Raw genomic sequence first — 20,949 nt, forward strand, 5'->3', positions numbered from 1 at the left:
TACTTCGTATTCTGGGTTCATCATGGCTTTGCGTGTAGCGGCGCTCCGCCAAATACTGACTTGCCGATAACCGTCTGTTTGAAGCTGTGTAGTGCCGCCCAAGCCTCTTGATACCAGCACTGGTTTGAGTTCTCATCTGATGGCAGAGCCTCAAGTTTAAATACATGTACATACGACGTGGTGACGAGCACAACGGCGGCGCAGCAGCTTGCACTACATGAACTACAAACAAAGGAAGCCGCCTGCAATTCATTTGTTTTATCATGCCTTGGCAACGGCCTTTGTCTATTCTATGTTCTTTGTCGAAAAATCATCACGTGTAAATGTCATGTGGCAACTGAGGCTTCTTTGTTGAGCAATTCCCCCACCTTTGGAGCCCTCAGCAAAGAGTTTATGGAGAGCAAACCAGACCTGGGTCTACTCCGCAGTGTCCGAACAAAGAATATGTATGTTTCAAATACGCCACTTAACGACGAACAGACCCTGGGCGGAGGTAGTTCATTCCTGTCAGATAAGCAAACAATAAGGAGCATGTTGAGTCAAAGAATTTTCCCAGCCTATGCAAGTTTGCCAAGTTTTTCCAGTCCTATGGTTTGGGAGGTTATGATGAATGCCTTGAATTGCAGGGCCAGTCGACCGAGCTTTGTGATAGATACTTGAGTATCATCGGCCACAGTATTTCTCTATTTCACAAAGAGGAAAACAAATTTAAGGCAGAACGTAGCATATTTCTCAAAAGGATTAGAGAAGGCATTGGGTGCCCCTGGAATGTATGTTTCTAACCCCCCCCCTGGGAGTGGACGCTGAGTAGTTTGATACCTCCAGATATCCTAGCAATGGCATGAAAGCCCAGGCTAAGCTAATAAAAGTTACGGCCTACTAGAGCGGTACTGGAAACGCCGTTGCATTCAACAGGCCTTGAGGTCGGCTGGGCTGAGAGAGAGGCGAGACTTAGTCTAATAATACGCCATCGATTAGCATCAAACGTTGCATCACAAGTGTAGTGTTTGGCATTCTTTTGGCAGACTCTGCAATAACAAAGCAAAATAGTCCACGTCGATTCATCAGGATTAAGGCAAGATACATTCCATATGCGTATATGAAAGCACAGATACATGGTACATCAAATCCTAATGAACAGAGTTGGCCGACAAGCTTGCTGTATACAACGCCCGTCTTGATCGAATCAAATATTCCAACTTTAATATTTGTACTTCTAGGTCCTTAATTGGTCCAATTTACGCTCTCTCTAGTAGCCTTAGCCAAATTTGCTCGCGATATGGACGATTCCCAGGCCAAAGCATCGGTTAGGCTGAAGTCGCTCCCAGTCTAAGTTGAGAGCTCCAAATGACAATGCGATACCCTCTAAGCATCACTTGTAAGGCTTTGTAGGTTAACAAGCTCAGCATACCGCCCATTTTTCTTCATTAAATCGACATGCGTCCCTTCTTCGATAACACTTCCCATTTCGAATACGTAGATACGGTCTGCTCTCTGGATAGTACTCAACCGATGAGCCACTGCGATAGTTGTTCGACCCTTGGCCGCATTATCTAGTGCTGCTTGCACTAATTGCTCAGATTCAGAGTCTAAAGCCGATGTTGCTTCATCTAGTAACAGAATCTTGGGGTCGCGAATTAAGGCGCGGGCAATAGCAATACGCTGTTTTTGGCCTCCGGAGAGTAAGACACCTTTACTTCCAACAACCGTGTTAAAGCCATCTGGAAGAGATAGGATGAAATCGTAGATATTAGCTTCGCGACAGGCAAACTCAACGGCCTCATCAGACACATCACCACAAGGGCTGCCTAGAGTAATGTTGTCTTTAATCGTGCCTTGGTATAGCGTCGGTTCCTGACTCACGAGGGAAATGAAAGACCGGTAGTCTGCGATATTTAGTTTACTAATATCTTTACCATCGATATAAATCTCTCCGGCGGTAGGGTCATAGAAACGTTCTAAAAGACTGACTGCAGTGCTCTTGCCACAGCCTGAGCTCCCTACAAGGGCGACATATTGGCCAGGTTGGATATAGAGGTTGAGACCGCGAAGTACTAGCTGCTCCGGTCGTTCTGGATAGCGGAAATATACTTGACGAAACTCAATTTTTCCCTCGACCTTTTCAAGTCGTTCTCCCTCGGTTGACCAGGTATCAATTGTAGGTTGCCGATCGAACAATGTCTTGAGTTCCGTTGCGGCTCGGTGTGCGTTACTCATGTTGGGCGCGAAAGAGAAGATAGTTCCAGCTGATTGTGATCCAAAGATGACTGTCGTAAGACACAAAAAGAATTGGAACTCGTTGTAATCCCCCTTGCCAATCAGTGTACCGCCGTACCAGAAGCCCAAGGCAAGGCAAAGGAAAATTAGACTCTGTGATGCGGCATAGAGGACACTGGATTTAATAACCGATACAAGGCTCCTACGCCTCTGTGTCCTAAGTGCCTCTCTATATTCGTTTAGCAAACCAGCCTCACGTGTAAGAGAGGCGACAGTGCGCATCGAAGACACCGCTTCGGATGCAAAAGATGCTGATGCTGCATATTCAGCTTTTGACCGCTGCTGAAACTGCGCCAGTATCCAAAAGCGATAAAATCCACAAGCAAGAAGAACTGGTGTAGCAGATAGGCAAACAAGAGACAGTTTCCAACCGACAGCTAGTGACATAACTACGCCAATCACTAGGGTTGCCATCATCATGGTCAGTGTTCCCAGTGTAACGCCACTGAGGCCGGCTACGTGTGTCGTCTCTGTAGATAAGAACGCTGTGAGAGATCCAGACGTATTTTCGTCCTTGTCAAAAAAGGTAACATCTTGTCGTAATATAGTACGGAATGCGCGTTCCCTTACGCGACGGATCAGTTTCTCAGAACAGAAGCCAAATGCGGCACCTTGTAGTGCATAAGCGATGAACTGGACAACTGCAATCATCAAGAGCATGGCACTCCAGAAGTCAGAACTTCTTTTAAGTGCGGCCCTGTTTTGGTCATTTATAGGATGTGATAGTGTCGAAATCTCTTTAGCAAAGAAGACTAGAGGAACGATAGTCAGACATGGACATTCTTCATTGTTGAGATTGTGGAGGATGGGGGTGGCTTTTTACCTGACATGACAGGATAAGTGGCGCCACATATGATTGAGAATAACAGCCCTGAAAGCATGACCTTCCATTCTGGATCATTAAATGACTTGATGAGGGCTATCAAGGTCCACAGGCTGTAGAGATTCCTTCTTTCATGATTCGAAGTCACCTTTTGTGAGGCCTCCGTCGTGGGTGACTCCACATGATGCATCTTGATGTCGCTTCCAAAATCGGTTGGAATCTCGTGAATAAGGTGCTGTTCTTTTTCATCCAGCTGCTCTTGAGTATTAATCGTCAAGGCGTCAGTCCCAGATATGTCTTGTGCTGACACGAGATCAAAATAATGGCCTTTGTTGTTGATTAATTTAACATGAGTGCCCTGCTCGATGATACGGCCATGAGACATGACGACAATGTTATGGGCATCCTTGATAGTCGATAGCCGGTGCGCAATGATGATGGTGGTGCGGCCGGCCGCAGCCACTTCGAGGGCAGCCTGTACAGCACTCTCAGATTTTGTGTCGAGCGCAGAAGTGGCCTCGTCAAGTAACAAGACTAATATTACCAATTAGTATAGACCTCATGTTTGATCTGTTGGGGTGAGCTTGGTATGAACAAACTTTTAGGGTCTGATACGATTGCTCTAGCAATGGCAATGCGTTGCTTTTGGCCACCAGAAAGGAGGAAGCCCTTCTCCCCCACATTAGTCTCGTAGCCCTCGGGTAATCTCATCACAAACTCATGTACATTTGCCTTTTTTGATGCGTCGATAATAAGCTGCCGTTGCTTTTGCTCTGTTTCGTATTCGAACTTGGTGCCAATAAGACCATAGCGGATATTCTGGTAGATAGAAGTGCTGAAAAGAGTCGGCTCCTGACTGACCAATGCCACTTGTTGACGGAGCCATCTCAAGTTCAGCTGGCTGATATCGTGACCATCAAGGTATATCGTACCGCCGACGGGCTCGTAAAATCTCTCGATTAAACCGATGAAAGTGCTCTTTCCGGAGCCCGACGCACCGACTAAAGCGGTGACCTTACCGGCTGGGATCTTAAGGCTTACATTCTCCATTACTATCATTTCGGGGCGCGATGGGTAGATGTGCTGGACATTCTTGAAATAGAGATTACCTTTCACATGGTCTAGTGTCTCGCCGTCATCCTTCATTGGATCGATAGGTGACGGGCGGTTGATGGTGTTTGCGATATTTCCCACAGCCGCAATCGCCGTTGTAAAGGCTTGGATATGCGGCATGACATTTACTAGAGAGAAAGAGCCGACAATGATGGAAAATACGACGATTAGAAGCTTAGATAAAGGAATGACTTCGTCCAAAACGTAGCTGCTTCCCTGCCAGAATGCTAGACTGTAGGTGAGATAGAGGATAAGCCACATTGTCGCTGACATGCCGGCCATCGACTTCTGCATCTTATAGCCATATTTGGCTCCCTTGTCCAGATAGTCGCCATATTTCTTCGCCAATCGGTCTTGAGTACCAAAGGCGATAGCATTGCGGATAGAGCTGATCACCTCTTCCGCTAGACTGCCACCTTGAGCGTAAGCATCAAGGGAGACCTTGTTATTCTTGAGCATAAAGCTGGAGCCGATACTAGTGGTCAAGAATAGAGCAAAGAGGCAACAAGATAGTATCAGAGTGAGTTTCCAATACATGATGAACCCTACAACATAGGCTGTGATAAAGGTAGCGATGGCGGCAATCGTTAGCGAAACCTTTTCAGATATACCATCTTGTATGAGGCTAGTTTCGGCAGTAATTCTGGTAGTCACCTCGCCCGCCCCCAGGTTGTCAAAGAAGCCGATGTTTTGTCGTAAGCAACTTGCGAGATAATGCTCTCGGATCTTGGCTGTAATGTGCTCGCCAGTGTATATGAAACCCACGGTGCAGACAAATGATGCAACGAATTGACCGATGGCGAGATAAATAAAGTAGAGGACAAATTTGGTTATCTGGTTAGTGAAGTCGCTATATGTAAGAGATTGACTGCCATCTCTGCCGTTTGAATAGTCCTGAAAAGAGTTTTGAAGTTGGCCAAAAACGATATTCATGAGTGGCATGGTGGCACCAGATGCTACCGCGAAAATGAAAGAGATTGCAATGATTATGGCATCATTACGCGTGATATAGCAGTAAATAACTTTGATGCCTCGTTGAAGCTCCGGAGTGACGACTTGGCGCTTGAGGATCTTCGCTTGGTGAGGTGGGAGATGTCCATAGGGGTCTTGTTCGTCTTCGGACTCGGTATGTCGAGAATTTTCGGGATTGTATGGTACACGAATGCCAGATTCTTCTGTCTTGTGTGATATTAGAACTTTTTTGCGTGAGAAGTCTAATTTTTGAACTTGTTGTGCATCGTTTCCAATTGTTTCATTGCTGATAGATGTCCCTGATCGTTGAGAATCATCACTGACATAACCAGTACCGATATTCTTATTCTTCTTCCCAGAAGCTTCGGTCGCCATAGTTGAAAATTGGTAGCATGTGTTGGAGTGTGACCCAAATACTAGAATTGACTGCCAGTATTACCTCCTGCTTCACTCCTAGCTGCCATGAATATGACCATAAATATTAGGGTGCCACGCGATGATAAGAGCACTTACCAGCTGGTTTTAAATCAGACATAGATATTTAAAAGCGTCTGTCAAGAGGGAATAAAAGAGTTACGTGCGTTTTGGATCTAGCACTGAGAGAAGGGATGTAAACATGCCTAAGGTCACAGTGGCAATACGAGGTTAGATCGAGCAACCGCGATGCGGCACACCTACGAATCTTCTTGCAAATAACCACAAAAGGCGTTGCGAAGATATCTACCGATTGTATTGACATGGGGATCTATTTGAACTGTGGTTTGGTAATGATGTAGCCTATATACACGTAGGCAGCATCAGCATCATCATCTATCGCGACAGATCGACATCTCAGATACAAGTTAATGTGAATACAACTTGGTAAGTACAGCAGCTGAATGAGTAAGTTCCATGTCATCAGCCAGTACCGAGAATGTGTACTAGGCAATATGCATGCTGCCATCTGAGACATTATCTTCATTTCATTTCAACTTGAGGATCTATGTAGAGTAGATTAAAATCTGGCAATCTTGCTCTTAGGGAATTTTAATCCAGTTCGAAAAAGTGAAGACAACCAACTTGATACTCAAAAAAATCAGGCGTACATGTGGTCAGATCCTTCTGGAGCCGAATGCATGCATCTGGTCTATTCTATACCCTGCACTTCATGCTGTGAAGATGTATTGCGTCATGTCTCACCAAACGACGCTCACAGTATCCCTTCAAATGGCATGAGATTAAGCCAGACTGGAGGATATACTTAAATACTCTCTAGATCTGAGTCAAGTGTCAGTGCATTCTGGAAGTCCGAGCTGCCCCGGCCTTCCTGATGCCGTGCCAACATTCCAGCCATCGCCCCCGTGATATGAATGATCTGCGTGTCTGTCTTTCGTCTTTATAATCCAAGTTTCTCCCCTAGTCGGTTCGATGCCCCAAAAGCTTCAGGTATCGTGTCAATAGCGATTCGTTACGTAGATTTCTGCCTCTCAGTAGGTATGATCAATTGAAAGGCTTGGCACAATAGCGCGAGATCACAGAGTTAAACAAGTGTACCGATCTTTCGCACATACCATGTCGCGTGCAACGAAAAGTATATGAAGCTGTCAAATCAGGCCATGTTTATGCGTTCCAAGTATGCAAATATAATGTGGTTTTTGGTACTCAGTACATAGGTACTCAATCCTTCCTTGCTGCTGATGTGAACCGAAGCGGCTCTACCTCTCTTGTGCCCTTATCCCACTAAGTCTTGACTGTCATCCTAGATGATACGAATGTTCTTCATCTTACAGTCCAAGGATAGCATCGGCAGATTATCTACAAACTCTTGTTGATGGCGATTACAAGACATTCCTGCTCCAATTCTCTCGTACGTGTGATTCCATTTGCAGATCCTTCGTAGGACGATGAAGTACTCTTGTGTTTCTACACGGTCTTCCGGCCATGTTAATTGTTTTGTGCAGAGCAACAGGGCAAATAAAGTACCCGAAAAAACACCAGGCGTCTCAGCATCATCATATCGAATAGTATTCCCCCAATTATACCGCTGTTCGTTTAACAACTTCGGGACCACAGTCATTTTTTGCCACCAATGCGATTTCTTCAACTTACTTATTTTCCCAGCTGATATGACTACTGCGTCGCCATCGAAACTCATCTTCCCGCAGTCTTCCAATTGTATAACGCTGGATAAAGGCTCAGGTGTCCCATGCGGCTCGAAAAATCGTATTTTCACCAAACTTGATGCCCATGACCATGATGGCACGACGAGGGGATTCTTGCGCCGCTCAGCCTGGCCATAGTCAACCCTCCACATCAGCTGCAGCTGTAGCTCCTTTTCAAATACGCCGTGTCTGTATAGTGTCCCAGCATCTCGTTTCTGAATCTCAGTCCTAATGCCCTCCAGAGACAGAAGTCGGTCCTCGGGTTGCCTTAACATGGTCGCTACATGTTGCTGAATGATCTCGGACCACTTTCTGTTGTGCAGAGTCCTGGTAGATATGTCTTGGACACCATTTGGCCCTACGCGAATAGACCGACATGACCACACGAACCCAAAGAATGTAAAGAAAGCGATACGACGTGACATCCAAAACTCTTGAGTGATCCAGGGACGCCCTTGGAAGCTGCTGTGTGTCTCGTTCGGATCGTTGCGATACCCGTAGGGATTGTAGCCGTAATCGTAATCCACGTACAATACAGTGCCGTCTGCAACCCCGGACTCGTCATGGTATGGGATCCGGACGAGGGTGGAAGATGCGAAAGATGAATGACTTCCAAGAGAATTGAACAGTCCTTCATCGAACGACCATGCGCCCGAGTCGGCAATGACCAGTGTTGCGCTCTCGAATACTCTCGCCGCCTTTTTCGACCCACTGAGCCACTCATCACGATCGTCCTGCACAATGCAGAGTGGATCGATCCAAATGTAGCGCATCCCCAGGTCCCTGGTCATTTGCATTGCATTTTGGAACAATTTGGGACAATCAGCCCACGGGATGCATTTGAGATGGTCTACAATGTTCTCGCGGGTTGTGCAAAATGGTTGCTTGTTAAAGGGCGAACGGTAGCTGAGGGCGACATAATTGCCACGAGATTCATCTGTACAGGTCAAGCGAGGTTCAGGCTCTCCGTTAGGACCTAGACGCCCGACATCGATGACATATGTTGGAAGTATTGGCTCTTCCTGTTTGCTGAAAGGAGACCCCGCGACTGTTTGCAAACACGCTGGGTGGTTTTCTCGACATGTAGTGAAATAATAGCAGAGGCGTGATAGTGTTTGAGCATTTCCCGTTCCACCAACTGGAACTCTACCGACTATGCGTTGGAAAGTATGAGGGCTCTCTATGTATACCGATGCGTTAAATGGAAGTTAATACAACGAACCAGAGCAGTAAAACGTACCGTCGTCGGTGTAAAATAGCAATATACAGGGGACATATCCATCCCTCTCAATAACTGGCTGATCTCCTTCAGCCGGCGGATGACCGTCGATCGGCATCCAAACGAGAACCCCCATGAGTGGTGTTTTATCCTCTGCAGGATTGTGAGACTTTGGTGTAGCAGTTCCAGGCGTATAAAGAGGACTGAGAAAAATGGGCTTTTCTGCTAAGGGGCGAATCGTTTCTCCCGAGGGGTGAGCCCATACACGACGCTCTGTAAAGGCCACGAACATGAGCCGGCACATGGCGCATGTTTTACAAGTTTTATAAAAGTCTCTGGCATTGTCCAAGTGTCGCATACCATATTTGGAAGACATGCCAGGTACGGCATTTTCCAGCTCCAGCTCTCTCCAGAAGCTCGGGGGAGAAGCAAGCTCAGCTGTCAGCGAAGGTATTGAAATGCGGCTACAGTCTGCACAGAGGTTGTCTTTGGATGGGTATAGTATATTCTTGAATTTTGGCCTTGACTCTTCATCTTCAGGTGACTCGTCCATGATTGCGGATGTGGTCATGAGACTTGAAGGACTCACGATGCCGAATGTTGATCGATTGCAGGCAGATTGGATGGCGCGTATTTGCAAGGAGGGGAGAGAGAGACACGATGAAGGACCAAAATACTCTCATTGTCCCCGTTTGACTACGGGCTTGGCATTGGCATCAGCTGATCCTTGCTAGCTGTGGTGGAATCAAAAATTGAATAGCGAGCACGAATTGTCAGGTGTAGTTGTTTATAGCCTGAGAAATACTGTAGTTTTCCGATTGCTATATCTATACTCAGTAATACAGAGAGGTGAATTAGCCGGTTATCTGAACGGATATCGCGCTCATTGGCAACCGTGATTGGGCTATCATTGCTTCAAGGATGTGTGTCCACTAGAGAGAAAGGCGCGTATTTGGAAAGTTAAAGGGCAATTCGAAGCTATAGACACAGCACTGAAGGCCATTAAGAGTCCGAGGCGGCTGAGTGTAGATTTGAGACCCGTTGGCTCAGGGATGAAGCGTACATGTAATCAATAAGTCCTTTTTGTTGCTTGCCGGGTAGACAGCACGGAGTGTTGATTATCTCCGATTTTTGCTCTCCGCGGTCATCGACTATGGCAAGACGCCTGTGTAGCTCATATTTTAAGGGGTTTTAAAATGCAATAGTATGATTGCGACCAATGGGAATAAATCGACCCGTACCATCTATGGCCTCTTCCCTGAAACCTGCGATGTGAATCGTGAGAATGAGATCAACTTGTAGTAAAGGGCATGGAACACAACCTGGAAGCCAGCTGAGGTGGCGTGAATCAGGCTCCAGGGATGATTTAGACCCCATGCAGGGCATTTGGAGCACACAGGCCGCTATTAATGCGCATCCACCAACAAACAGCCTGCTCTCCATCCTAGGTATCCGTGGATATGAAATTAGGTGAACGCACCGTAGACCACAATGAATTTGAGAATCAAGCCACCCGAAAGCATCAACCTTCTTCTGACTCTTCGATGAAACTTAGTCCCCAGTCAGGTTCTTTTGTAACAGTGTCTCTATTTTCTCGCCATAATAGTATTGAATAACAATTTCGATAATTCATCTCGCTGTAAAATAACAAAAGCTCATCAATTGCTACCTAAAATTCCCTAAAACATATGAACCTTCTTTGCAGAGTGAAACATGGCCGGCAAGAAATCCCTATTGTCATTCAAATTCTCAATCGCCTGCCGAAGCACCGCAGGCGTGTCCTTCAACACCGTGGCACTCAGATGCTTGTCGAAATGCTTGGCCTTGGTCTCGGCAACTTTTTCAATGAATGGCAAATAATCCCAGAAATGCGATTTTTCATCATCGTCCTCGCCGTCCTTTGAGGCTGCTGTAGAGCCACGCAGCGTCGGCGGCTGTTGGCTCGGCCTCGAATCTTGATCTCCGATGTTTGATACCGAGTCTTCGGGACGAAGCTCCTGGTTGGGCAAATTGCTCGGCGTCTCAAAACTCGAAGCTGTGAATTGAGATTGCGGATCCACGGGAGCTGACCACATGTCATCTTGTGGCATGCTCATCGCGGAATCGTAAGAGTGAAGCTCCGAACTTGGCCGCAGCCCCCTCGCGGCTTCGCTTCTATCCTGTGTGTACTCATCCAGGTAGTCGTACTCATTCTGAGTATTGCCAATTTCGCCGTCATTGGTATCAATTCTGTCAACCACGCTTTGTTGAATGTCTTCAGGCTCATGTTCCGCTTTCTCATCCACCGGTGCCAGATCACGCAGTATGCGGCCGACCAACTTTCTCCTCTTGAGCTTCCGCTCCTTTGACTTGAGCAGCATTGTCAAGATTTTGCACATTTCTTCCTTCTTTCGGTTCATGTATGTGTTCCAAGCCAATACTAGCCCATCTTCTGGGATACAATTCTCAAAGTCAATCTCACTCGTTGGGATGCGATAGCCGTAAAATGGATGTGTCGAGCCCAGCTCGAGATGACAGAGAAACCAGTTGGCGTCGGTCACGCCAGAGCATCGCGCAAGCACCCACTCACCTGCCACAAGTCGCAAGTCTTCTTCCTGGATAAACTTGATCATCCGGCTGATAGTCTTCTCTTCGTCCGTGTCGCGAATCTGTTTACCTTCCGATGCCTCATTCTCAATCTCATTCTTGTTGCCAGAATCATCTAGATTCTCTGACCCAAGCAAGTCGCTTTCTGTGCCATCATTTGCGTCATCTTTCCCCTTTTTCTTCTTCTTCTTTTTGTCCCCATCCTTGTCATCCTTGTCCTTCTTATCTCTCTTCAATTTATTCCAAAGCACCTTAGCAGTGGTTTTGTGCTCTCGCTTTTTATCTTCCTTTTTACTTGGACTTTTCTCTTTAATCACGTCAAAGTCAATTCCATCATTGACTTCCAGTTGCTTTCTCAAGAGGCCGCTCTTGCACGAGAATCGTACAATCACTTGGGCAAAGCCTGTACTGATTGAGCAATAGCCGGATATTATTTGCTCTGTACTTGTCGTATGCTCGACTTGTTGTCGAAGGCCGTCAATATCGGCCATTGTGATAATGACGCGCTGAATGTCGAATATGCCCTCAATGCCTGCATTGGTGACTATGATAGGGTGTGGCGAGATCATGTTCGAGGAGCCAAAATATGACACCTTGTCGGTGGAGATTTCTTGATGCTGCTGCTCCTCAATCTTGTATTGTACCCCATGTATTTTTGCCGGTAGTAGATCTTTTAGAGTATTTTGATCTGCTTTGAAACCTTGGGAAACTCTCAAAGCCCAATTCTGGAGATATCGAGTGACGTCTTCGTCGGGATTCGCAATCTCGCCTCCATCCTGCGCCTTGTTCTGTGACTCTACCATAGACGCCACTGGAGTTTTACCTGCTTCAGAGAGTTGCTCTACAAATCTGCTCTTTCTACCCAAAGGCGTAGACTCATCATCAACGCCTCCCTCAGGGGATGGAATCTCTGTTGGAGCCACAGCAGACACATCATCTGCGGGGGTAAAGTCTTGGTTCGTAATTGGAGAGACAGGTCGCTCAACTGGTTCAGTATCGTCGGTTGATACCCGAGCAGGTATGTCGTAAACTTGATCCATTTCGGTGTTGATAGAAACTTGGGACGTAAGATTTCTCCTCATGATAGTTTGCGGTTCAATATTCGGGCCAGGTTTTGGCCTAGTGGAAGGATTGATGATGTACCCGATGAATTTGCTGATAATCTCAATCTCATATGGCAACGCTTCGGCTCGACTGTGGACGCTGGCATGGCTTCCAAGCTTTTCTGCTTTTGAAGGGTCAACTGGGGGCGTTTTCAATTCGTCCAATTTGAAGCTCTTGACAATCGTTGCAATGTCCTGGATCCATTCAACTTCCTGTTTGGGCGGAGTGTTCTTCTTGAGAAAATCGATCGCATCGCGCAAAAGTGCGACAACGGCATGATACGAGCTTGTTGTCCTCAGCATCTTGTCCTTTTCAATATCTGAAAATGAATTGCGGCTGTGCAGCCTACCGCCTTTGGCTTTGTATGCCTCCTGTGTTGATGGATACATCGAGCGGCCACGCATCGAACTTCCTTTGTTGTATCCAACCCAGTTAAACACTGACACATCGTTATGGATGGTGATTGTTTCATCGAGGAGTCGGCAGAGTGCTTTCTCATATCCCTCTGCTGAAAAAGTTGGGAATCGAACACCCAAGATACCCATCAATGAATATGCACGATCAAACGACTTTGTAGTCTTTCGTTCGCATGCCAAAGTCATAACCTCTTGGGTGGTGAAACCGAATCTTTGGGTACCTTCTATCCATGAATCGAGGAGTGTGATGTTGCCAAAGTCAGCAATGTACTGACGATCTTCCTGGATCAAAGGTTTCACTAGGTCAACGACAACATGCAAGATGTACGCAAGAGTCTTGGATAATGCCTCTTCCTTGTCTTCCGTATTCTTCATTTCGTCAATGGAGCACTGTTCCTTTGCTTCGGGAAAGGAGTTGAGCAGCTCTTGGAAGAGCTTTTTCCGCATCTCAAGTTTCACTCTCTTCTCCGCTTCCCTTTTCAGCCTCAGCAGTTCCTTTTCCTGGGCTTCACTCGGTTTACCGTCACCAACCTCACTCTGCAGCATCCGCTGAACAATAATAGGGTACCGAGTTTCGTCGTAGCATTCAATGAGCCCCACGGCGGCAAAGAAGACGGCTTGTGCCATTTCAGATTTGGCAGTCTCACGGGAAATGTCCCTGGGGAAACAGAATCCTATCAACTCCAGAGCTTTGATGATAGAAAGCGCATGCAATACCCTTTCCTCCGCGTCCGGGCTAGTTTGAGGGAATGCATTTTCGGGAACCATGAAAAGCTTTTGCTTTGCTTTGTCCTTCTCGTTCGCCTCAATCTGAGGGAATCGAGTCGCCAATGCTGGGTCCCAAAGCACCGATATTTCTCGTAGTAAGGCGTCTCGCGAGGATTTGTCATTCAGTATCTCGCTTTTAGTTGGTTCGGGTTTGACGACATGGAAAACGGTGTCCATCAAATTCCATGGCATCGCGATTGAAGTCAATAGCCGGTTGCTCAAAGACTGGCTATCATCGACTTCTACCTCTTCTGACTCCTTTTGAATCCTAGGATAAACCACTTTCATCGCGTCACTTTGACGAACCGCTCCAGAGTTCAACAACGCAGTCATTAAGACTTCAGGCTTCCATGAGTTTGGGGTAGGCTTAACGTCGAGAGCCTCGGTATATAGATCGATATAAGGTACGAGATGATATGCGCGCCCTAGATTTTCCACAGGTCGATGTAAGAACTCCCAGTCAGCATTGACAAAGTATGTCATCCTACTCATGACCAACTCCTGCAGCGTCCATCCTCTCGTAGACCACTCAACTTCCGGCTCATTGTCAATATCTCTGTAGCTCTGAACATGATCCAATTCTCGATAGGGGATTGAAGCCAGCTTCTCATAATCGCCATCTGTGTCCAAGAACTCCTTCCAATATATCTCCGCATCAGATCCTTTGGGCGACTTATCGAATCCAGTGTCCAAGTGCACCAGAGTAAACGCGGATTGGGCATACCAATCCCCCATAAGGGACATTGATTCAGAGTACTCGTTATGGTTGCCCTTGTCTATGCAGCAGGTATCAAGCCACACATAAGACTTTTGTTGCTTTTGGCCAGGTAGCAAGCCGCGGTCAAAAATCTCTCCAGCTTTGAGAATGGACTGCTCAATTTTGATGGCGGATCTCCATAGACGTAAGCAGCGAATCATACCGTCCACTGCCTCACGGAGATCCCGACTGAGGGCATCGAATTTTATGTTGTCCGACTGTTTGTCTCTTTCCCACTCTGTGTCAAACACTCTGTCGTACGCAGCCTTAATAACGTCATGATTCTCATCAACATTATTGGTTGTAGGTTCGTATTGGTCGGCCTCCACCGTCAATGTTCCATTTGCATTTCCACCACCAGGATATTTCGCCTTATTATTGAGGTCCTTGTATACCCTGTTTTCCATCTCTATAACCTTTTGGTCTCGTACGATCCTCTCCAAGTTTGCGTGCGCTTCACGTACTTCTGTGTGAATCTTTCTGCTCTGGTGGTGCATCCCAAGAAGAGATAGGACATAGCAGCCTTGCTGTGATAGCCTCTCATCAAGTCTACTCTTCACGGCATAACCGTTAACATTTTTTCTTTGCTGCTTCACCTTCTCCTTACAGTATTTTAAAATGATCTCAACATCATTCCGATCCGAGTTGTACCAAACTGGATACGACTGAGAGACGTCTTCTCTGGCTTTTCGAAGGAGATCGAGGTTGATTTCAGGGTCCTTCCAGCGGTGGGATACCATGCAGTATGGTGCTGATGGATCAATGTTGTCAACAAGCATACGATCTGCAATGTCGAACATTCGGTAAGGTCTTAGCCCCTCGGTGGAGTTGTTTGCTATCCCCAGGAACCCAACGTTTTGGATTCTGGTAAGACTTTGACCCAGTTCGGAGGTAATCTCTGGTCTAAACCGGGGAACGAGCCATGATGTGACGATACTTCTCAACATTTCTTCGTGAAACCCCATAGTCTTGAGCATTTTTCTCGCAACGAGAACTCTCTTTGAAGAGTCCTCTTCGTCAAGTTGATCTGCCATGGTAAGGTAGGGGATGGAGGATATGTCCTCCTGTGTCGTAGATGAAGCTATTGGAGTCTGCAAAGAAGGCTATACGGTAAAAATCCGTTAAAGGTAACAAAGTAAGGAATAAATATGTAGTTTCATCAACTGCCCATTGCATAATAGGGCGTCTGAGAGATCTTTAGAGCAGCAAGTCTCTAAATCCAACGATGCTTATATATAGCCAATTGCCAAAGTCATAGGCGCACAATGCGCAATTTGAGCCGCAACGATATAGTTTCGGTGTTCTTTTTACTATGAAGAAGACATGAATCGTACTGCGAGCCTCTCTTTCCCCCGCGCATGTCTCTTCAGTCTCTGTCATTTGTTAGGCTGTGGCAAGCGACGACTCACCGAATTTGAGATTTGATTGGCCAGCTAGGGAAGACATGCTATTCTACAGCTCTTATTAGACGATAATCTCCATAATTCATGCAGCCAGCGTCTTGCGCCCCATAAGTATCTGCATCAATGCCCAAAGTTGCGTGACGTGGTCTCAGTGGTGAAACGAATAGGAGGATTTAGAGGCTGACCTAATGTGACATGTAGGCACACTCACACGCTATGCAGACAATCGAAGGCCATTTGATCGTTTGAGTGAATTAAAAGTTGCTACATTGTATTTGGGCCTAGAATATTCGACGTTTGCTGTACGACAGGCTTCATCAACTTTGAGCCGCAATTTATCTGCATTCGTCCTCATTAACGTCCAGCATTACTTGAACTACAATCGACCTGCCGTGTTCTTTCGTCTACTAAGCTAATTCATAGTCATTTCAATTAGAGTTCTCCGAAAATGGCATCATATCATCGCGTTCTCCGTACTTTTGGTCGAACGATTGATGATAACACCCTGGAATGTGACTAGTATGTAATCGCAGACCATCGTGGCCATATTGCCCTTAACAGTTTATACCCAGCGATATCCATCCGTGGGACATTCTCATTGATAATCAACGATGGCCCGGCAAGATACGTCTCGTTGGCTACATTGACGTCTTCTTCTTGATGTGCTACTCAGGCGAGTCTCGTTTTGAGCATGGGATTATAATATACAGTGAGTGCATCTGGCTGCTTTTAAAAAGTGCACCGCTGATTCAGATATATGTGATACAAACAGAGGACGATGAAATTATTCGACAGTTGTTGAAGAAAGCCGGATTGAGACCAGAAGATAAGCCTATTCAACTTGAATGCATCAATGACAAAGAAGAGAAAGAAGGTAGGCAAAATCTCACGCTCTTGCTGGAAGGCTCTATTAATTTGCCACCGCAACCACGGTCCCAGCTCTACGAAAATATTATTCATTAAGTACCGAAAAGGATGGCAGTAAGCATACAATTGTCAGCTTAGGCCACCCCATCAACCTATCCACAAAATATCCAAAATCGAAGTTGAAAAAGTACACCATCGTTCTGCACAAAGGACACACGCCAGCCATGCAAAGTAAGTCAAACATCATTCGAATAGATAGCGACACGACGCAAAGATTTTGGTCGAAGTCGTTATAGAGCTAACATGAATTTATTGAAAATAGAGGAAATACTGCGTGGCGTGATGCAACACGGCGTCGCGAGATTACTTACAGACGCTCTCAAGCTTGGTGTTGTCTCAACAGCTGAACTAATTAGCAAGGTTAAAGAAACCATCCTCAGCGGATCTAGCTTGGACGCTGTGACAACCAGGTCTATGAACGCTCTGACATCTACGAACCCGCATAATATTTCCTTATCGGGCGACAAACTCTAGAATTTGATGAGAAAGAAGCCGCTTCAATGTGGCAAAGCGATGACCAAGAGATCATTGCTCCCTCAAAGGCTGTTGGGTATGTTTAATGAAATCTACTTATATGTACATGAGTATTATAAGTCTTGTCACTCTGTGTAGTCTCGAGTCCGATATAGGATTCCGAGGAATGAAAAGCTTTTCTTCTGTTACAACCAACTTGTCGCTTGTGGTCTCAAACCAGTTCAATGTCTTCTAAGTCCTCCAGCTGCCCATTCCAACCAGGCCACTCCTCACCCATGAGGGCGCCACTCAGCCAACACGGTGCTACCAACGAGTATTTGTCTGGACGGTCGAGTTTTTTGCGGATAACATATGGCAGCTTTTCGCCTGTAAGCAGCGCAATCTCGTCTCCCGGACGTATGACCAAAGTTGACATCCCGACCCTTCCTGTTTCCGTCATGAAAAGTGACCTGCCACTGACCATTTGCAGGAAATTCACGGTGAATTTCCGACAATCGCAGACTTCTCCTCCATGCAGCCCGTATTCCCACAGCTTCTCCATGCCAAAATTGTCTTCGGACCATGTTAATTGAAACCAAGCCAGAACATCATTGACATCCAGATTGATCATTTGAGATATCATCCATGCCAGTTGATGCATGCAGGGATCCTGGTTGTCTGCTGCACCAGTTGAATGTACCCATTCCCTAAACACCACAAAGGCCTCGCGCGCAACATTGAGATCCAACGAGCGTGACCAGGGGACCTGCAGGGGTGCTACACTTGGGAACCGCTCACTGACAGCAGACGCAACTTTATCAACCCGCCGTCCCTTCAACTTGAGCACTTTCATATCATCATCCTCTATTATAACAGCCTCTTGGGAAATTGTCGCCGGCGTAAATTTACAGATCCAGTCTGGAATGTCGATAAGCGCCGACCATGAAGGTACCCAACTGGGAAACCTGTCCTCTCGACCAGGTTGGCAAGCATATCTAAAGAACTCGACGTTCTGGGTCTCCTCGAGAACGATACGGGCGGCCTCAGTATAAATATCGCTGTCAGATACTGAATAGTCGATAGTCAATTCACCCAGACTATCAGGAAACATGGCCCTTATGGCAAACAGCTTATCTTTGGCTATCGTTGCCTTTGTCTTACAAAGAACGTCAAAGATCTGGGTGCCAACCTCCGCCTGTACATGGGTGTGAAATATGTCTAGTATGTGCAGGCTATAGCGCTGGTTGAGTTTGCTGTTGTTAAGGAGGCTGAAGATATATATCGGCGGGATCATATAATGGCTCATGTAAAATAGATCAAGCCGAAGCGGCACAGACGACCCGCATAGAATGAAGCACATTTCGTTGGCGTTTGCTTCTTGAACTGTCCAAGCCCTCTCCCAGTATTCCATGGACGCCAAGTCAGCCAAGCCATCTCGGAATTGCTTTTTATAGCCTAGAACAGTATATGTTAGTTGGAGAAGCTGAAATGGGGAGTAACAAGACCGCCCACTTTTGAAGATGGGTAACAACCCAAAAGGAAACAAGACTACGGCCCCAACAAGCAGCATGATACATGCGCAGACACATGACATGCATATTACGGCTATGCCCAAAAGCAGCCTTATAAAGATTGAACCTGCAGATGTAATAGCCCCCGCACATTTCCCCTGGGCTTTCCAGACTGGCGAAAACGTCCAGCTGTACCACCTCAGCCATTTGAGGGCGAGAGCAGTTGATTCGGATCCTTGGCCAAGCCAAATATTGACACGCTCTGCATTTGCATAAATCTCATACATTAGCTGTACCTCCACTGCCTTTTCTCTGTCATCTTTCTGGTTAATGCAGATGGCATCAATCCACAGATTGCGGGAATGCTCAGGCTTGTTTGAGCGTAGTCTCCTCATGACGTCCTCCGCATTTCGAGTGACGAGATACTCTCTGCCATTAGCGTAGACGGGTCGGTCGAGGGGTTGCCCAGACCATGTGTATGAGATCGCCTCATACGGCAGCGGTGCATCGAGAGACACGGTGATGAGGTCGAATCGAATATCGTCACTGGGGTTAGTGGCGCCATGAAGCTTGATGACCCGAATGCTGCGCAAATCGGGAAGCTCGGGGTAAGTCTCCAGCCCAGCCATGTTATTCTTATCCATCACGGAGGGAATCGACAGGTTATGGGTTTCCAAGGTTGAGTGGATACGGTAGTTGTAGTTGGCTGGCTCTCAAGGCGCGTATAACAAGAACATCTGAGAATAGAACGCAGACAATAAGCATCAGTCATCCTAACCGATGATCCTTGCGGAAGCACATACGACCAATGGCCGTGATGATTGGCAACTCTACGGAGTTCTCTTGCGACATGTGCAATACTTGAGAGAACCTCAACAGCGTAGAATTCAACACTGGCGGTTAACATCATGCATGAAAAATGAGGCGGGGCACAATGAGGGGTATTAGGCATCGACACAGCCGCCCCCTGAGGCTCCAAATATCATGTGCTTTCTCTCATAGATATAAGATCCTTTGCACCAGCATCTCGGAGGAATTCTAATCTTTAATCAAATTAAGCAGCCTTTATTTCTTTCCTCTCTTTATAAAAGACGCAATAGTCACAATGTCGTTTTCAGCTTCAGCACAAAACTATTGGCTAGAGGACGGCCACATCCTCGTTGCCACCGTTGAAGATGAAGAGGGTAACTGGAACGATTCCCGCATTGACCTCAATGACTTCATTGGTAACGAAGATGGTTGGTTCATGTGGGATGGCGTTAGTGAGTACATTATCTATTTCTTGGTCTCCGAGTCTTCATTATCCACTACAAATTTATTCACCCGTTACCTGATGTATTTTGGACTTAATATGTCCATATAACATCCATCCATCCATTCATTTCAGTGCAGAATAAAAAAACAGCCATATGAGAAAACGCGTGCTAATCAACAAATGTGTCACTGCTCAAGACTTTTCCGAGTCTGGCAATGATATCCGGCTAGAGGGCACCCTCTTGACCGCCGAGCTGCCCATGCGAGACGGAGGATACCGCGAACGCCAGGGTATCCAGCTGGATGATCGAATTGCCAACATCAACGGCCGATTGGTGGTGAGTTAAGCAATTTCCACTGTTTGCTACGAGTTCTTTCGAGACAAAGATTACCTAACTAATGTGATGCAGTTTAACTGATCATTGAGCACTGAAATGGCGGGGTAAACATGGAACTATCAGTAAAACTCCATTTCCCTACGGACAGTAGTTCATAAATTAAGTAGCTCAGATGTCCAATTGATCATTACAATGTGCTGGCATGAAATCAGTGAAGTACACGTGAGCATCTTCGCACTCGTAAAAAAGACTTGAGATTTCCTTTCTCCGTAGAAATTAAATGTGCAGATAAGGTTGTCCGATGAGCCGACCAGCCACCCGCGGGACCCAACGGACCCAAGTAAGACTGGTGTGGCGGCCATTCGAGGGAACGAAGGCCGTATGACATCCACTAAAACACGGGTACTCCCGTGTCTCGGTTTAATAGCCTAGATCTACCGAGTCTTTGAGAGGACACGAGATTAAATGTCTTGTGTTTTCCAAGAGCTGTTGCCCAGATAGATCAAATCTGGCTACGCATACCTGGCCGCTTAAGACCTGATACGTCACGTTGTTTTAAAGGCGTGGTTTCTTATAGACCGTTCATATTTCGTAGGTGTCGAATGTAGCATACGGTGGCTAAATAGTCGTGTGATTGATATTTCAAGACATTCAGCCACTCAGAGCTATAAAGTACCGTAGTGTTGCATGCTTTCATATTAATAGAGCACTATTGAAACAAATTGTGACATAAGTTGACACTTTGTCTCGGCTGACCTTAAACAGTCTCATTTTCTACTAGCACGGAAGGAAAATATCGGAAGATGGAGGAGAAAGCAGCGCATCTACTGTTACCTTGATCAATGTGGGAAGTTGCACATAAATAGAGCCGGCGTAGTACCAAGAAA

At 46.4% G+C, this 20,949-nt stretch overlaps 6 protein-coding genes across 6 annotated transcripts; 2 read left to right on the plus strand and 4 right to left on the minus strand.

The window, feature by feature from the left end:
- Nucleotides 1-1,052: 1,052 nt before the first annotated feature.
- Nucleotides 1,053-5,900, minus strand: M431DRAFT_509572 (hypothetical protein). The gene is made up of 4 exons (XM_024919317.1): nt 5,699-5,900; nt 3,700-5,638; nt 3,101-3,634; nt 1,053-3,029 (listed from the first exon to the last, which is right to left on the minus strand). The coding sequence occupies exons 2-4, from the start codon at nt 5,558-5,560 to the stop codon at nt 1,366-1,368; spliced, it is 4,059 nt and encodes a 1,352-aa protein (XP_024772948.1). The 5' UTR covers nt 5,561-5,638; nt 5,699-5,900; the 3' UTR covers nt 1,053-1,365.
- Nucleotides 5,901-6,779: 879 nt separating this feature from the next.
- M431DRAFT_118924 (hypothetical protein) lies at nt 6,780-9,228 on the minus strand (the record flags this gene model as incomplete). Its single annotated transcript, XM_024912051.1, has 3 exons — nt 6,780-8,506; nt 8,567-8,983; nt 9,135-9,228. 3 exons carry the CDS (start codon nt 9,226-9,228, stop codon nt 6,924-6,926), a joined length of 2,094 nt encoding a protein of 697 aa, XP_024772949.1. The 3' UTR covers nt 6,780-6,923.
- Nucleotides 9,229-10,036: 808 nt separating this feature from the next.
- Nucleotides 10,037-15,278, minus strand: M431DRAFT_509574 (hypothetical protein). Its single transcript, XM_024919318.1, has one exon. The coding sequence runs from the start codon at nt 15,208-15,210 to the stop codon at nt 10,225-10,227; it is 4,986 nt and encodes a 1,661-aa protein (XP_024772950.1). The 5' UTR covers nt 15,211-15,278; the 3' UTR covers nt 10,037-10,224.
- Nucleotides 15,279-16,027: 749 nt separating this feature from the next.
- M431DRAFT_89406 (hypothetical protein) lies at nt 16,028-16,980 on the plus strand (the record flags this gene model as incomplete). Its single annotated transcript, XM_024924024.1, has 5 exons — nt 16,028-16,098; nt 16,152-16,288; nt 16,352-16,453; nt 16,519-16,677; nt 16,769-16,980. 5 exons carry the CDS (start codon nt 16,028-16,030, stop codon nt 16,978-16,980), a joined length of 681 nt encoding a protein of 226 aa, XP_024772951.1.
- A 211-nt stretch (nt 16,981-17,191) lies between these two features.
- Nucleotides 17,192-19,099, minus strand: M431DRAFT_496575 (hypothetical protein; the record flags this gene model as incomplete). The annotated part of the gene is made up of 2 exons (XM_024917509.1): nt 17,192-18,414; nt 18,472-19,099. 2 exons carry the CDS (start codon nt 19,097-19,099, stop codon nt 17,192-17,194), a joined length of 1,851 nt encoding a protein of 616 aa, XP_024772952.1.
- A 379-nt stretch (nt 19,100-19,478) lies between these two features.
- M431DRAFT_509576 (hypothetical protein) lies at nt 19,479-20,252 on the plus strand. Its single transcript, XM_024919319.1, has 3 exons — nt 19,479-19,732; nt 19,923-20,062; nt 20,135-20,252. Exons 1-3 carry the CDS (start codon nt 19,576-19,578, stop codon nt 20,141-20,143), a joined length of 306 nt encoding a protein of 101 aa, XP_024772953.1. The 5' UTR covers nt 19,479-19,575; the 3' UTR covers nt 20,144-20,252.
- The last annotated feature ends 697 nt before the right edge of the window (nt 20,253-20,949 follow it).

This window comes from Trichoderma harzianum (assembly GCF_003025095.1).
Source record: "Trichoderma harzianum CBS 226.95 unplaced genomic scaffold M431scaffold_8, whole genome shotgun sequence".
In the NCBI taxonomy this organism is placed as follows: Eukaryota; Fungi; Ascomycota; class Sordariomycetes; order Hypocreales; family Hypocreaceae; genus Trichoderma; species Trichoderma harzianum.